At 36.0% G+C, this 17,788-nt stretch overlaps 1 protein-coding gene across 1 annotated transcript in view; it reads right to left on the reverse strand.

The window, feature by feature from the left end:
• The window catches only part of LOC110454823 (hyaluronan mediated motility receptor-like), a 29,068-nt gene that overhangs the window by 10,958 nt on the left and 322 nt on the right, over positions 1 to 17,788 (reverse strand). Inside the window, exons 2-14 of the mRNA XM_021504544.1 lie at positions 15,828 to 15,929; positions 14,949 to 15,055; positions 14,073 to 14,159; positions 12,488 to 12,576; positions 11,578 to 11,664; positions 10,301 to 10,417; positions 9,310 to 9,380; positions 7,901 to 8,049; positions 6,439 to 6,950; positions 5,204 to 5,935; positions 4,005 to 4,853; positions 2,933 to 3,055; positions 1,014 to 1,105 (exon numbers count right to left, since the gene is read on the reverse strand). Of these exons, the coding sequence (XP_021360219.1) occupies positions 1,014 to 1,105; positions 2,933 to 3,055; positions 4,005 to 4,853; positions 5,204 to 5,935; positions 6,439 to 6,950; positions 7,901 to 8,049; positions 9,310 to 9,380; positions 10,301 to 10,417; positions 11,578 to 11,664; positions 12,488 to 12,576; positions 14,073 to 14,159; positions 14,949 to 15,055; positions 15,828 to 15,929 (3,117 nt within the window). The remainder of the gene's footprint in view (positions 1 to 1,013; positions 1,106 to 2,932; positions 3,056 to 4,004; positions 4,854 to 5,203; positions 5,936 to 6,438; positions 6,951 to 7,900; positions 8,050 to 9,309; positions 9,381 to 10,300; positions 10,418 to 11,577; positions 11,665 to 12,487; positions 12,577 to 14,072; positions 14,160 to 14,948; positions 15,056 to 15,827; positions 15,930 to 17,788) is intronic.

A 17,788-nucleotide genomic window follows, 5' to 3' on the forward strand; every position in this document is an offset into this window, starting at 1 on the left:
ACCATTGGCGAAGTAAAACCTGACTGGCGATTTGAAATTGCTGTTGTCAAAAATGCTGACTATAGGATTTTTTTTTAAAGTTACTGTTGACAATTGAGAAAACTTTGATGATAACTTGTTTCTAGAGCAATTGCTACAGGTAAATTTTAAGTCGTTCACATCGCTATGTACTAGGATGTCACGGCTGACTGCATTTCAAATGAATGGCAAGGCCAGGTTTTGAAACTCTTTTGTGTTTATGTCAAAATGGTCACCTGTCAACACGTCACTAACTGATTCAGAATCGCCAATTATCCGATCATGGCTACATAATTCATAAGCATCTTTTAGTAACTACATGTATTCATAATCATTTACCAACATTTGAGTATCATTTAAACAAACAGAAATGGCCTTTGCAAATACATGTTCATGTATACCTGGGGTAATACTCTTTTTAATGACTTGCTTCACAACATGACTGTATATATAATATAAAATAAAGATTGGATGTCATGTGTTCATACCAAATCTAACACTTCAGAGCAACTCTCATCCAGGGACATCTTTTTTATTATCATTCAACAGATCGTTACTTTCCCGATACTTTCAATTCAATATTTTCGCCTCCTTCTGATTAGTCCATTCCGATTGTTACTATCAGGTTATTAAAATGAGCTTAATATGATAATTGCATTCTGTTTCAGAATACATGTTTGTATAGGGTAATCAATCAGAAAGAAAAACATAAGGCCAACCTTAAAATATTTTCTGTTGGTATTGACGGAGCCACCACTGTGAACTTGATTGGTAGGTAAGAAAAAAAAATCAGTTGTTATACCTACTTTTCAAGCGATTTTTATTTATTTTTTGTCAGTACATTAAGCTCCATTCAGTCAGTCTATGCCAAACAAACTTAATTTTATTTTTGGCCTTAACTTTCCATGGCAAAATTTACAAGGTGGAAAATACTGAGAAGATAAGGTGAACCAAAAATATGTGTTTAGTCTTGAAATTGTTACAAAAATAAATACCTGTTAGAGCTTGTTTCTCCAACTCAAATGCATCCAACTGCTCCATGAATGGCTCTACCTTAGCCTGAAGATCCTCATACAGTTTCCTCCACCTGTTAAAAACATACAAGGAAATGACAGCGATGAGATAAGGATCTACCTTATCAATAAGGCTTTGACACTTTGCAATGTGTAACGTTTCATTTTCAGAATAATTCTTCTACGTTTTACAGTCATCATCTTTAAATACGATATCATTTATTTGTCCTGACTTTAAGTTTATACTGGCCATGGCATGTGAAACAATCTGATTAAAATCCTTTCTTGATCCAGGCCATGTCTGTAATCTACACTCGGCTACTTAAAGGGTTAGACACTATAACTTTCTTTGCTTGGTAGTCCACAGGACTAGTTGAATAGTTTATTTACTAGTCCTTCGTCAATGTAACTAGTCCCAAGATTTCCTGATAAGGAAACATTGCGATCTACAGCAGGAAACATCAAAAGTAATAAACAGTAGGGACTTAAAATAATTACTGTCATAAAAATATGGTGAAGTTTTAGGATATTTTTTTTTAAAAATATCATGCAATATATCTCATTTTAAGCTGTTTTCTAAATCTTAAAAAGAACTTATTTTATGATCATATTTTTCAAAAAAAAGTCCAAAGGACCAGTTAGGTTAGGCCATTCACTAGTCCTTGCTGAAATCTACTAGCCCAGGACAAGTGGACTAGTGTTAGTGTCGAACCCTGTTAACGTAGCATAGTGTAGTTTTCGGAATGGAGCGTAGATCAAATCATGATTTTAATCAGATTGCAATTGAAACAAACAACTGCCAGTCTACTGACTAAAGTATTAAAATTAAAAATTCAGACACTTGAATTTATATGAACTTGGTATTTTATAGCTGAACAATTGTGGCAGTTTAATAAATATACATGCATGTATATTGTATTTGCATTAAACAAAGACTTGTTTAAATCCTGTAAAAAATAAAGAGTTTAGAAAGATATCTGTCGTATCACGTGCACACCTGTTGATTTGTTGAAGAAAAAGCCAATTGATATATATATATATATATATATATCAGAACTGTTTGTTAATTTGGAATGGGGTCTTTATAAGAAAAAGTAACAATTGTGAAGGAAATTTCAGGAGTTAACTGAACATTTTGGGAATTAGGCATAAATATGAAAGTTTCAATTTGGAAAGGGGCACAATGTCAGCCCTATAAAATTTCCCAGAAAAAAACTCTAAATACGGTCAAAATGATGACCTATATAAAGTCAGTCATTTTTATGGTTTTGGCATGTGTAACATACATCCAATTTATTTGTTTTTTAACCTATCAACATTTTATCATGATTTTTTCATATTTTATCATATTTTCATATAGGCAATGTCTGTTGGTGGAAGTCAATTTTGAAATTACTGCTGTTTTCAATATTCATTTTTTTTTGTTAACAATAAATCTACTTTTATGATTAATCGAGACAAACACAGTTGTTGTGATTGTAGTTTCTGTGTACATGTACCAGGAAATTTTCACCCAATTAAACCTTCGTCATTTACCCATAAAATCAATATCAATTAATGCAAGAGCTAATTAATTTTGGCCTTTACAAAAAATTACAAAAGTACCATGTATATTGTGTTGTTCTACTCATATTCACTGTAATGATAAATTTGCCATCATTAATTACGGAGGGCGAAAAATTTAACTGCAACGAAAAATGTTCCCGGTATATATAGAATATATATGTTGTTTTATCACATGCTGCTAACATAACAACACTGTAACTCATTACATAATATCTACAAAAACCAAGGCTTGTCCCAACACGCACACTACAACACCTTCTTCAGGGATGGAAGGAATAACTGATCTGATGATAGGGTATTTAGGGTACATATTTTTAGGGTACACATGTACTCACTTTTCTAGCTCCTTAAGGGCCTGATCAAGCTCCTCTTTGTTGGCTCCCTCGCCAAGCTGCTCCTGTAAGGCGACAATGCACTCCTTGTTTTTCTTGTCCTCAGTCTCTAAGTGTGACAGGTAACTGATAACAAATAAAACTTGTTTAAACATTTCATTGTCATGAGGACATCATGTTAATTATTTATCACCATATCATTATACTGTTTATATATATAAAACAAGAATTCCACGGGAGTGGATGTGTCGCCTGCTCAGCGCTGTTTGTGAGAAAAGTGTTTTGGCTCGAGTTATCGCGTAAACAAGCAAACATTTATGGCAAAAACGTTGAACAGCATTGCTATATATGTCAAGTGTAATACATGCCAAAACATGGAAAGTTGAAACTCGACAGAAAAACTTGTTATATATGTGAACATTATTGCTTCTAGCATTACCGTACAAAATTTGAAAGGAATTGATTAAAAAAATAAAAAAGTTCCCGCATTTACTACACATTGCCCTTATTTGGCAATAAAAGGGTCATAACTCCACCAAAAATGCATGTAAACTTCTGAAATGCGAACTTGTCTGAGCTACATCGTCGGTATGCAATATGTGTACCAAGTTCGAGTTCAATCAACACGAGGGAACTCAAGTAATCGCACGGAAACCTTGTTTTGGACGACACAACCGACGCCGCCAACAAAGTAATACCTATATGTCGCCTCGTGTTGCAGGCGACACAACTATATATTGTGTTAAAATGTGGCAAAAGTGCCTACAGGGAACCATGTATCAACAATCACTCCAGCCCTTCATAGGTCCTTGTGTAGGACAATAAATAAACCTTATTTTACAACCTTACAGAAACAGTTTTTTCAACTTAACTGCTCTAGTACGGTGGGCCAGGGGAATTTAATGTGGGAGGAAACAAAGTACTTAGATAACATCCATGTACATGTATTCGCAATCGGTCATGTGACCCTAAACCTATGCAAGTGTAAGTGGGAAAAAACATCCCTTCCCATATTGTTGATGACAACTCACAATTAAAAGCCACAAAACATTAACCAATATTATAGAAACACTACCTTTTAAGGTGAGTGGCTTCTTCCACCTTTGCCTTGATTTCGACTTCACTAGATTTCAAATTTTCCTCCAGAACTAACACTTTATCAGAGACAGCCTTTGAGCTGGCGTGACTATGTGATAATTGTCCTTCAAGGGCAGTCACAGTTTCACTCTGTGTATCATATTCTGACTGTAGATGCATCAGTTTGTCCGCTAATGAATCAGCCTGCTTGCAAAATGACTTCTTCTCATGCTCAACTGTCGACAAACTGCTTGCAAGTCCAGAAATTTGATCTGACAGAGCTTCTTTTTCTGCTCGCACAGATGTTAGTTCCTCGCGAATCACTGACTTTTCCTGTGTATTGACTTGGAGCAAAGCCTGACTCGATTTCAAATCTTCTTCCAATGTAGCTACCTGGACCTTCAGTCCCGAGACCTGACGGGTCAGGCTATCGTTGTGCTCTCCACTACAATCCAACTGCCCTCTCATGTCGAGTAATTGTATATTTAATTCCACGACTTGACTGACGAACTGCTGGTTTTTAGCTTCACTTGATTCTAGATTGTTTTCCATTTCGGTCACCTGTTCAGTCAATCCTGTCACCTGATTACTGAGAAAGACATTCACTGATTTTGCAGAGTCAATCTCCTCCTCTAAGTCAATTATCTTTTCCCCTAGTACTGTAACATTTTCCATCAAACTGTCTCTCGCAGATTGACTGACAGTCAGGTCGTCGGTCAGTTTGGCAACTTGGTCAGTTAATTCGGTCACTTTTTCCAAAGCTGATGATCGTTCCGTTACGCTGGAGGTGAACTCTTCCCTCAGAGAAGAATGTTGTCTCTCAATATCTGCTATCTGACTCTCCAATCTACAAACATAAAACACAGAAACTGCTACAGTAATTGATTCCTGCCAGTCTAATGACTTTCCCACCTAGAAATTTAAACAATATTTCTCTATCTATTCAAAATACTATTTAGAAATTTACTTCAGCTGAAGGATATTTTACATTTAGTTAATTATAATCATATAACATATATTCCGTCTTCACGTATTGCAGAGTTATCTACTCTTGTGAGCAGGTATTGATCGTTACGTCATTTGTTTGTGAGAGTAACGTCGTAATTTTGTAATGTATTGTAGGTTTTTGCCCTCTCCCGGGGTTTGTATACTTAATAAAGACATTTGAAACAGTACACTATGAGTTAACACGCCTACCTTTGTTTCTCCCGACTCAATCCTTCCACCTGTTTTTGATGCTGTTTCCCCTCCTCTGTTACGTCACATTTCAGCTGTTTCGATGACTTCTGCAGGTAGTCGATCTCGCTCATCAGACTGTTGTTCTCACTCTGAAGACTTTTACAGTTGGTCTGCTCTATGTGAAGGTGTTGCTGAAGGCTGTCTCTACTCTCAGTAAGTTCAACAACATTGTCCGACAACTTTTGTGTGACCTCCTCGACGGTTCGTTTTTGTGATTCCAACTCGGCCTTGATCTCATCAACGTATTCGCTCAGCCCTGTCCGCTGAGCTGTCGCCTGGGATAACTTTTGATCCAGTATTTCTTTTTCCTCTGTGATTGCCTTGAGGTCACTGGTAAGACGTTGCAGGTCATGTGACCATTCAGCCTCCTTCTGGGCAGCAGTGACGGCAACACTCTCTTTAGTCTCCTGGAGCTGTTGTGCGACTGTATCTCTATCGAGGGCGACCTGTTCCAGCTGACGTAATAGCTCCAACTTTTCCTGACAGAGAGTCTCTATTTTCATATTCATGTTCTCAATCCCTTCTATCTGTCCCTTGATAATCCTTTGGTGGTCTACCTCATTGGCAGCCATCTTTGTTTCCACACATTCCTTTTCTTTAGACAGAAGTAAGACTTTATCATCTCGGGCCGAGATTTCATCAGCCTGTTCAGCGACACGCCTCTCCAGTCCGTTCTTTTCTTCTCTCACCCTTTAAGAGAGAAACGAAAAAAAGTTTAATAAAGGTTTTATTCACGAAATTTATCAGGGAAAAAATGACGGTCAAACCTTGGAAAATCTGGGAACTTTCAAATGTTGACAAATTGTGAAATGGAACGTTTTATTTGCTCTTCACTTTAATTATGTCTGTTCCCACAAGAAATGATTTGACATCTGACCAAATACAAATAATTGTAGAGAGGTTATGTATTTACAACCAGGAAGTGTTTTTGTGTGATAATACTACGACTAATACACCTATAAACACTTACTGGATGTGATATATATACATGACCTTAGTCTACAATTCATACTTACCAACATGAAGAAAATGTTCAGAATTACAAATAATTCTATGAAAAGGCGATTGCTTGATACTTTAAGAATTTATCGAAGGACATGTAAAGATAATTTATTTTAAAACATTTTTTTTCAAAATGACCTTTACAAGCAGGAATGTAGAAAGTTTCAGTGAACCTTTCCAGTCAGACTTACCTGTCTACGGTCTCCATTAGATCCTGTAGTTCCTTCTCTTTGGTACGCTTCACCTCACTCACAGTACACTCAAACTCCTCCTTTATACTGTTAACCTGTATAGTAAGCCTTTCCACCTGTTCTTCCAGACTCTCACACCTCTTCACAGCAGAATGGAAGCTTTCATCCTTTTGTTGTGCCTCTTCCTTTAGGACTAGCTCTGCCTGCTCCAGCTCCATGATTCTGTCAGCATGGGACCGAGCAATCTGATTATTGGTCATGCAATCCTCCTGCAGTTGGTTTTCCAGTGACTTCTCTGTGGACTCCAGCTCTGCGATTTTTTCGCGAAGGCTTTGTAGATCGGTAGTGTTTTTCTCAGCCACATCTTTTGTGTTTTGCAGTTCTATTTTGGTGGCCTCGAGGTGTATTTCTAAGTCTGTGATGATCTCCTCCTTGCTGTCCAGAAGACTGCCAAGGTCTGAAGACAATTTCTTCTGTTCATCCATCTGGTAGATAAGCTTTTCCACCTCATCCTGGTTTTAATTTAAATGATAAATTAAAAACACTGACCTCATATTCAACACAGCACATTGTCTTCAAGTTAAACACACGGTAGATAAGTTTTTCCACCTCACCCTGTTTCAAACTTAAATATTAAATTAACAAGCCATTCGGATTGATATGTCTCGCCTATATATGCCCCTCTTTGACCAGCAATGCACATATCAGAGAAACTAACTTAAACCGCAAAAACTTAGTGTTGATTAAGATGTTGACAAAGACAACATGTGTTTTATATGGAATATGTCTGTAGAATCGTTTCAAAATAGATACATGTACATTGTAGTGTCAAAGGTAATAATATAATATATATCTTAACCTGCTGGTACTCCTGACATTGATATATTACACTGTGTTTACACTGAAATATCTGTATGTTAAGAACAGATGAACTGTTTTAATCAAAAATATTTATCACAAAGGAGTGAAGTGTTGAAAATAGACTTAGTTAATATAGATATAAACAGAGATATATTTTTCAACCACTAAACATTTCTTTGGCTAAAACATCAATTCAAGGTGGAATACCTTAAGTCACTGAAATGAGGGGACAGGAAAATCGACTCAAACCAGAGTTTTGGATTTACCTATAATATCAAATGTGACAGATACATCCTCATGGTTTTTTTTTTGATAACATGACAGAAGTCAAGTACAGGCATACAATTAAAGATTTTGAAAATTGAAAGTTGCATACTGGTTAACCCTTTACCCACTGTAAACCATAATGGACTCTACCCACTGTAAACCATAATGGACTCAATGTATAGTAGAGTCTACTAAAGTTACCTAGGGGTGAAAGGGTTAATTATAACAGTACCTCATCTTAACCTTAATTGTGCAGCATCTTTAAGAGTAATAAGTTATATAAAACAAGTTTTTGACATGGAACAGCTCGTCCAGGTAACATTTTTGAGTATACCTTTTCACTGTGAAGGCTGCGCAGAAGGTCACTGTTCCTTCGCTGAAGATCAACACAATCTTCCTCTACCTCCTGCAAGTTGCTGCGTGTAACTTCCAGGCGTGACTGAAGCTCTACTTGACGTTCCTTCCCATGACTTTGCTCCTCAGCTGCCAACAGAGGTGTACACGCTTTTAAACAAGCCATTCGGATTTATATGTCTCGCATGTACCCCGTTTTGACCATTAATGCACATGTCAAGTTTGGTTGGTGTAGCACTTATAATTTCAGAGAAACTAACTTAAATGCAAAAACTTTATGTTGACAGAGATGCTGACAAAGTAAATGGACCATGAAAGGTAGGCCGCATCCAGCATTTGATGCATGGGTTGAGATGTACTACCTAAGATGCATCTATGGTCCAAGTTTGGATGGTGAAGCACTTATACTTTCAAAGTAACTAACTTAAACACAAAAACTTAATGTTGAATCAAAAATGTTGTCGGTGTGATCAATATATGTCAAAGTTTGATAACATTCTGGCAACATTTTCTTCTTGAATTGAGCTTTGTTACCTTAGACATTATCATGGGATAGGTACGACAATACATCCCTTCTTAATTAATAAGTTATCATTCGGTGGTGTCGGGGTTTGTCGTGAGAACAATATTCTCATTGCAAGTCCATGGATAACATCTAAAGGCCACCACACTGTGTTTTCAAGGTTTGTCATAGAACAATTTTCTCTTTGCGAGCATGTGAATAACATTTTTGAGCAGGTGGACTCCAGATTTTATCCACATACTGACAATGAAAAAATCTTTCTCACAACAAACTCTGAAAACACTGTGATGAACCCTTTATTATCTACCTTGCATAGTTCTTGATTAAAAAATAATTAACTAACTACCATATAGCTACCAACAATGCCATGATCATTGTAGTCCTTGGTCTGTGACAAATGTCAACAGAAGTTTTGCGAGGAGGAATACCATGAACCTTAAAATTATATTGACAAGATATTTCAAAATAATCTTGTCATTGGATATTCCCCACCCACAAATACCCTTAAAATGGTGTGGTCATTCCTCATAATACTTTCTTTAATTTATGATGATTGGTTTATATGACGTCTTTTTTTCTTACACCTTTCTTTGCATGGAAACTATTTCTGGTTCATTTCCATATTTCAGGTTAATGTCATCACCTTGTGCGATCAGGCGTTTAATTTTGATAAATACAATCCAAAGTGGGAAAATCCATTCTTAACTTGTTCTCAACTTCTTCTCACGTATTCTCACACTGACAACCTTTGTTAATGAATTGATCCTGTTACTGGTAGGTAGTATAAAGTAGTATATATCTAGATCATAATGTAATATATCGTGATACACTCCGGACGTATTGTGACAGCCCTAATATTTACTCACCGAGCTGCATTTCTATCACCTCATACTTCTCAGACAACAGACGGATGTTCTCGTTAACAGTCTTTTCTTGTCTAGAAAGGTAAAATTACACTGGGTTCAATATGTAGCTCATTAGCTGCATGCTCAGGCCAGTGATCTGGTATGTGGGTCAGTTCATTTTGCTAAAAACAAAGCTTCTTGGCTAGTGATGGTTCTTCTGATCTCAACACTTTGTAATTTTTATCATACCTCATATTTAAAGCAGCGTGACTGAGTGGATGATATTGATCACATGACAGGACAATGAAATATTTTGTCGATATTTTGCGTATTTCCCCGATCATATTTCCCTTATTTGGAGCCTCTCTAGAAGAAATTTGGCATGTGACACCAAAATGAGGTACCGAATGACTGAAGTAGACAACAATAGTGTGTCACATTATTTTAGTTACTATAATAAGATTATTCTTTTATTTTTTATTGCCCTTTTATAGGGAAACACGATTATTTGTTTCTCCAAAACAAATCATGTTTAAATCGACCTTTGCCCTCGTGAAACCTGATTAACATAGTCGTATTTCCCTTATTTGGGATAAAATTGAGCATGTGACATAACAATCAGGTTCGGAATGACTGAAGTAGACGACAAAAACGCTGTGTCAACCTGATTATATATTCTATTGGATTATTCTTTTATTTTGGCAAAATGAATTTGACATCAAATTTATCTGGCCCAGTGGGGTATTGTATTATTTACCATTAAATCAAAACCAAAAGTTATTTATTTCTTTTATACCTTAAGTTATCTTTTTCCAGGTGTCTATCCTAAATAAATTATAGCGCAAAATTATGTCTACAGACTTATATTATTAACATTCAATCAATAGCTATAACACAAAGTTTGAAATACTCCTACTGAAGTTAAATGCCATTTTCCTTTTTTTTGCTGTTGTATTACATGTGTATTTCAGTTGTGAAAGTTAGAAAATTTTAAACCCAGATATAAACTTACTCCTCCAGTTGTTCCAGCTTCTCCTTGTACTCTGCAATCTCTGCATTGGCCTCAAACAACGCCTGTTCTCCTTGTAACATGTGGTCGTTGGTTGCAGACACCTCACCTTTCAGAAACCTACATATACATAAAAATCAGGACTACATTTTCATTTCAGAATATTTTATTAAATCAATCAAGATTTAATGGGAATTGGGCAACAGGCAAAGCCTATACAAGTCCTCTCCCAGAATCAGGACTACATACATTTATCACATAACGTACCGTGTTATCCAGTGAATATACCCATGTCATATTATTTTGCGTATCAACCCATGTAATATGACCTATCAGCCCTGTGATTGGTTGTATGTTCCAATTGGAGTCATGATTGTAAATGGCAGCTTTTTACATTTCAAGGTTGCATGAAAATTGTCATCTTACACGAATAAATGCCACAAATCTTGATTATGTGATAAAAAGGATCTTACCCTTGTTTTTGTTTCTTATGAAATTTATGAAACTTTTCATGAGGTTTTCATTTAAGCTCTGACACCAGAGGCTCGCTAAATTGAAAAATTCTCACTCGTTTAATGAATTTCATATGAAATGGAAACTCATGTAAAATCCTATACATACACGATTATATACAAACAAATTTTTACCCAGTCAAATATTCACACCCTTCAAATCACTCAGTGTATATTTTGCTTGGCTCTTCAAATGAATTACTTATATATATGGTATGCTGTGTATTAACTCAATCACCCCTGACATTTCATAATGAACTATTCCAACCTTTTAATTGGAAGAGTTATATTGTGTCTTAAGGGGTGAGTAAATCAATGTTTGCCGTCATGATAAATTTACCTTCACTGCAGAGGGCAAAACAGGCAAAAACTGAACTAGGACGAAAATGTCCTGGCATATATGTAGGTATTTTGCTTGTAGCATAGATTTATAGAGTAAACTTCCCTAGCAGAAGATAAGCATGTCAATTAAACTCACAGTACCGGCATTATGAGTTTGTCATTTAGCAAAACCCATACAAAGGAAGGTTCAATTTCAAATAGATGGTAAGAGAAATGAACCTAAAAGGGTCATGTTTCACTGTTTGTTGTTATCAGAAGACACTCACAGCCCATAGGAAATGGCTGTTTGAGCTTGCTTTATATTCACCTGATGTCATATTCCATTTCAGACATACATGTGAAAATATTGGTAAAGCCTACTGTGTGCAAATAAATTCTGCCCAGTTATTATATAATGTTAAGTGGGACCTTAGCTTCCATCCATACCTGATCGAGTCATCCTTTTTCCAAGAATCCAGTTCCAGCTCTCGTAGTTTTTCCTGCAGTCGAAACTTTTGGGCTTGTAGGGCCTCTCTTTGAAACAAATTTGAAAATTGCCTTGGATTATAACCTCAAACATGAATAACAACTGTCATCTTTATGAGAAATAGGCACAGCATCTTTAATGAGCTAATGTCAAGTTTCTCGTTTTGAGGTTCATTCATTCTACTGTGTCAAAAGGTCGCGCTGACACAGTGCTTTCTTTTGTTCCCAAAGCATCACAATTATTTTAACATTAGGTTTGCAGTTGTAAACAATAATTCAGGGAAATGAAAGGACCTTTCTGGAAACAGAAATACTTTTCATCGGAAATCCTGGGCCCATATTCATGAATCCACCCTCATGCTCAGGCATGGATTCTGTGCTCAAACAAACTTTCTTAAATCAGTTGACATTGTCCAAATATCCTGTCTAAAATTGAAAATTGTATTGTGTGTAAGTCTCTTCAAAATTATTCCAAATTATTCTCAGAACACATTTTTTGCATCTTTCTTATTTTTTCATAAAAAAAACTGTGAGCTATGGGCTTCTTTTCAAAATGATTTACCTTTTAAAGCTTTTAAGATGCGGGCAGAAAAGTTAATTCTGTTTTGGCAGTGGTACATGGATCATTAGGCTGTACCTCTGTACCTGTATGCCCAAAATAGTTGAGAATAATATCACTAAATAACTGAAATGGCAGGTAGGTAACTTGAGGAATTTGTCAAGTGCTTTTGTTGTATATTTTGGATTCTGCTACTTTCTTTAAGAATAGAAAAATCCCACCTGTTTAGTCTCCTTGAAATGGCAGGGCAGAGTCAAATCTTTACTTGTAAACTGTAAATAAAGAGAATGATGAAAATAACTTCATACTTACTTGCATTTCTTGAGAGACTGAGCCCAGTCCTTTGAGTCTTGTTCAGAAAACAGTTTACACCGTGCACACAAACCTCCGTTTGTGTCACTCTGAAAAAAACATTGATACCATAATCACTGGGACACTTCAAGACTGGGATTACACAAAGGATCAAGATAGACAACGGAGAACGCAAGAAGATCTACACCTGTTCACTAAAACAAATCACATTAAATGAGGTGAGATGGGATTAGGGTCACTGTAGTTTACATTTAAAGACATTTTTCATCATGAAATTTTATATCTGAAAATGGAACAACACTAGTAATACAGTTATTGTTTTTGGTTAGATCTGTAGCATTGCCAGCATATTGTTATGTCTACTGGTAATACACTTCGTACACCACACAAAGTTATGTCTGTTTTGTGTTAAAAATTAGGATAAGTAGGCAGGCATTTATTTTTAATTACACAAAACAATGTTAAGAATTCCACAGGAGTGGATGTGTCGCCTGCTCAGCACTTTTAGTGAGAAAAGTGTTTTGGCTTGAGTTATCGCGTAACCAAGCAAAAATGCATGTCAAAAACGATGAACAGTATTGCTATGTCAAGTGTGATATGCCAAAACGCAGAAAATTGAATTTGACAGAAAAACATGTAATATAAGTTGAACATCATTGCTTCTAGCATTACCATACAAAATTTGAAAGGGATTGATTAAAAATGAAAAAAGTTCCTGCATTTACTACACAATACCCTTAATTAGCAATAAAAGGGTTATAACTCAACTAAAAATGCATGTTAACTTCTGAAATGCCAACTCGTCCGAGTTATATTGGTATGCAATATTTGTACCCAGTTTGAATTAAATCAATCCAAGGGAACTTAAGTTATCACACGGAAACCTTGTTTTGGATGACGCAACCGACGCCACCAAAGTAATACCTATATGTTGCCTCGCGTTCGGGCGACACAAAAATGGAGCACAGATTATAACTCTACTTGTCCTTTTCCACATTTGTTTCGAAATTTCAGTTTCACCAAGAATGATTTCATCACAATTTAGGTAAAACAAGCCATTCGGATTAATATGTCTCGCCTATGCCCCGCTTTGACCATCAATGCACATATCAGAGAAACTAACTTAAACGCAAAAACTTATTGCTGATGGAGATGCTGACAAAGTCAATGGACCATGAAAAGTAGGGTACATCCAGCATTTGATGCATGGGTTGAGATGTACTACCTAAGATGCATCTATGGTCCAAGTTTGGTTGGTGTAGCACTTATACTTTCAGAGAAACTAACTTAAATGCACAAACTTAATGTTGATAGAGATGCTGACAAAGTCAATGGACCATGGAAGGTATGCCGCATCCAGCATTTGATACATGGGTTGACATGTACTGGTTTGGTTGGTTTAGCACTTATACTTTCAGAGTAACTAAATTAAACGCAAAAACTTAATGTTGACGCCTTAGCCGTAAAAGCATCACTTAAGTCTCGCTTCCACTTCGTGGCGGCGAGACAAAAATCATGTCCTGAGGAATACTAAATATTTACATAAATTCATCTCATAATACAAATAGAAAGCTTTTCCCACAACCTTGTCCTTTCCTTTAGACGACAGGCTCTCGACAGACGAGGATATTGAGGAGGACTGGCTCAGCAATCGCTTTGATGCTGACGAGACCTGCAACATAATTTAAAATATTATATTTAGTTGTAGCACTGCTATTTTCTAGACCTGAACCCATAAAATAAACATAGACCTTGAATATAAAAGTATTAAAACAGATTTCACAAATTGCACTCTGAATAGATTACATTTTTTGTATACATAGATGTATAGGCAAATAACTACTTTTTTTTGTAAATTTATGTATATTCGACATAAATTTTCTCAAACAATAACACTTGTGCATAGACTCTAACACTTGTTCCAATATAATTAAACAAGCTAGAAATCCCCACCCACAAACCAGAAATAAACTTGCACAATTAAACAAACTAGAAATCCCCACCCACAAACCAGAAATAAACTTGCACAATTAAACAAACTAGAAATCCCCACCCACAAACCAGAAATAAACTTACACAGTTAAACAAACTAGAAATCCCCACCTCAAAGATGAGATATAAAGTTACACAATTAACCAAATTGACAGTCTATCAGCAGAACAATGCTTTGAAGACTAACGATGGATTGAAAATCCTGGCTTTTGAAACACAACTGCACAAAAACAATATCCTACTCTATCAGACACCAGGGGAGGGAGTGGGGGGCTGTTTTATAACAAAGCTTCATTAGACTTGTAAGTTCCAAAAAACAGTCACAATGCACCTCAAATTTTGGTTGATTTTGACCCCATGGCATCTGAAAGCACTTGAAAGAAATATGATTTTGACTGTCTGAGATATTGATTTGGCATAAAAACTGTACATCAAACTGTAGGAAGAATAGAATTTAACAAAGTCATACTAGATTGCCCAGACATGTTGAGTTGAGTTTGCAGCGGGTGTCGTTCAGACTCTTTTTACCAGGTGTAATGGACGATAGGTCAAACGCTCCAGGACCAGGGGTTATCACTGAAAATGGCAAAAAATAAAGTTATTTGGTTTAAATTTGTATTTCAAATATATCCAAATATCATTTAAACAGGACTTCAAACTTTGTATTTGTGTTCAGAAATTTGAGTTTCTCTTTTCAGATCTAAAAACTGATTGTAATGGTGTCCTAAAACACTGGTAGACTAGGGAAGAAACTTATAGAGAAATCTTGCTTTTATGTCAAGTTCTTCTTTGGAGATGTACCGTAAATTTCTTCTTCCATGCATACAGGCAAAATAAATAATGTATAATAAAGTTGGTGGGTGAGAGCCACCAAATTCTCACCTGTTTTTACATGTACATTTTGTGTATAAATATTGATTTTGGATGACATTGAAATAGCCTTCCTGATATACCACTGAGATTTAAATAGTGTGATTTTCTTAACCCTTTCACCACTATATACCATAATGGACTCAAAACTAGAGCATAGAAGAACCTAAAATTGAAATTCGACTATAATGATCTATTTCCACTATAATCATCCCGAGATCCTCCATACTCTAAGGGATCCGCTAACGTTCACACTTTGCACCAAACCTGGCCGATCGCTAGACGGACACCTGTCCTTTGATGAAGATAACATAGAGGAGCGACACCCGATTTTAAAGCATCAAACTAGTCTTCTCGTCTCATTCACAAGGTGGCGCACACCGAGCCTTCAATTTTGCTATGACACAAATTTGCAGAGAGTAAAAGTAAGCGTAACCACTGGAGTATGTAGAACAAAATAATTATATGAAAAAATCACCCTTTGGCTCTTTGAATCTTTCTGTTGTTGATTTTAAGATCACTGCTCCCTTTTTCTTATCAACCTCTTTAGGGTCATAGGCACCAACTGGAGGAGCACAACCTAGAATACAAAGTATCATATAGTTACATTTTTAATTTATGTACATTATTATAGTACCACAGTACTTTTAATTTTTTAACAAGTGAAGCTAATTTATAACATCATGACACTTTATCAATGTTACAAAATGACAGTACACATACCTTATTACAAATACTAACAGGCCACACAACACGACATGGTTTCTCAATGGCATAACTACTTATTATTATTTTAATGGTCTAAAATGGCAACACTGAAGTGCAATTTTTTCAAGTCTATCTAACACATGTACGTTCAGAAGAAGACAAACCAAACTTTAAAAAAAAAATAATGAGCCAAGATAAAATTACACGTTCCTTATTCCGTCTTTGCGTATTGCCGAGTTATCTTCTCTTTGGAGCAGGTATTGATTGTTACGTCATTGGTCTGTGTGAAAAAATTACTGGGAAAGTTACGTCGTTTTCTCAAAAATTGATGACGTTATTATCACAAACAAGTGACGTACCAATCAATACCTGCTCCCAAGAGAAGATAACTCTGCAATATGCAAAGACGGAATAATGACACCAAGCTATTTTTATGAATTCATTCAGCCTTAAAGTCTTAATCATAGACCATTCACCAGCTCAAGTTGTGATGTAGACCATTTCATTTACAAGATACAAGGGATTTCATTTACATATGACATAAACTAGTATAATTTATTTGATATAGTATCATTACAAGTCTAAATTCCAATTCACTGCACTGTCCTCACCATGTGGTAACTGGTATCAACATGAAAGTCCCAAAATGACACATTCTCATATGCAAATCTCCGAAGTTTAGGAAACTAAAGATGAGGTTGTCTTCAACTTAATTTTTGCCAACTTCGCCTACTCACTGCCTGCCTGATAGGCTGGTACCAAAATTGGGTGTCATTACAATACTCTGATCATGTGTTGAAATTATGAAATATGAATGGTTTCACAGTAACTGTAGAGGAAGCCAGTAGAGCTAATTGGTAGTCTTATCAGCTACCAGGATTAATTTTAAAGTATTACTCTCAGTTGAATAATAACTGAATAATCATTCATCAGTTAAGATGTGAGATGTATGTCATGGCAGTCATGCATAGGCCAACAGAAAGCATTTAACCAAAACAAACGCCTTCAGTTAAAGCTTTAAAGAATTTAATGTTAAAAGCAAACTTTCTACATTCTATTGCATTAATATTTTCAATACGAACAAAATTATAAAAAAAAAAAATGAGAAATGAAAAGAAAGAAATTATTTCATTTAAGACACCGATCCAGGTTGCCCAGATTTCGGGAAGACAGACTACCACTAGAGTTGAATGACCATATCAACTTTTAGGGGAGTTATTCATGTGGGATCTTGAAATTGTTCTTAAATCATTATAAGGTGGTGTGTTTTTTTTAAATAGAATGAAACTAAGGGAACATATAGTTGATGGATTGACAGAAGGCACACAATCACAGATGAAACTAAGCATAAAGAGGCAGTCTGGCAATTACCAGAACAAAAGTAAAGCCAGTACTGTAGGCCTATAGGATATCAGAACAATGACCCCAAGTTTATGTAAATTAAGAATAAGACCACCATCCAAATGATTCCTGCGGTTTGGTCCAGATATATATTATGTAATGTATATTACTTTGGAGCAGAGGCGTATATACTTTCTGCACGGAGCCAGACTAGTCCTTGCAGACTTCTTTGTAAACAGTAACGTGTGGACGGTATTGTGGTCAGGTGGGGAGGGGGAACGGGGAGGGGGGTGCGTGATGAGGGGGACCGATGCAACACAACACAAGGGTTTTAAAAGACGGTTAGGAGATACATCATTAAACGGGTGTGAATATACACGAGGGTTTCAT

The sequence above is a fragment of the Mizuhopecten yessoensis genome, unplaced genomic scaffold (assembly GCF_002113885.1).
Source record: "Mizuhopecten yessoensis strain PY_sf001 unplaced genomic scaffold, ASM211388v2 scaffold8071, whole genome shotgun sequence".
NCBI lineage: Eukaryota > Metazoa > Mollusca > Bivalvia > Pectinida > Pectinidae > Mizuhopecten > Mizuhopecten yessoensis.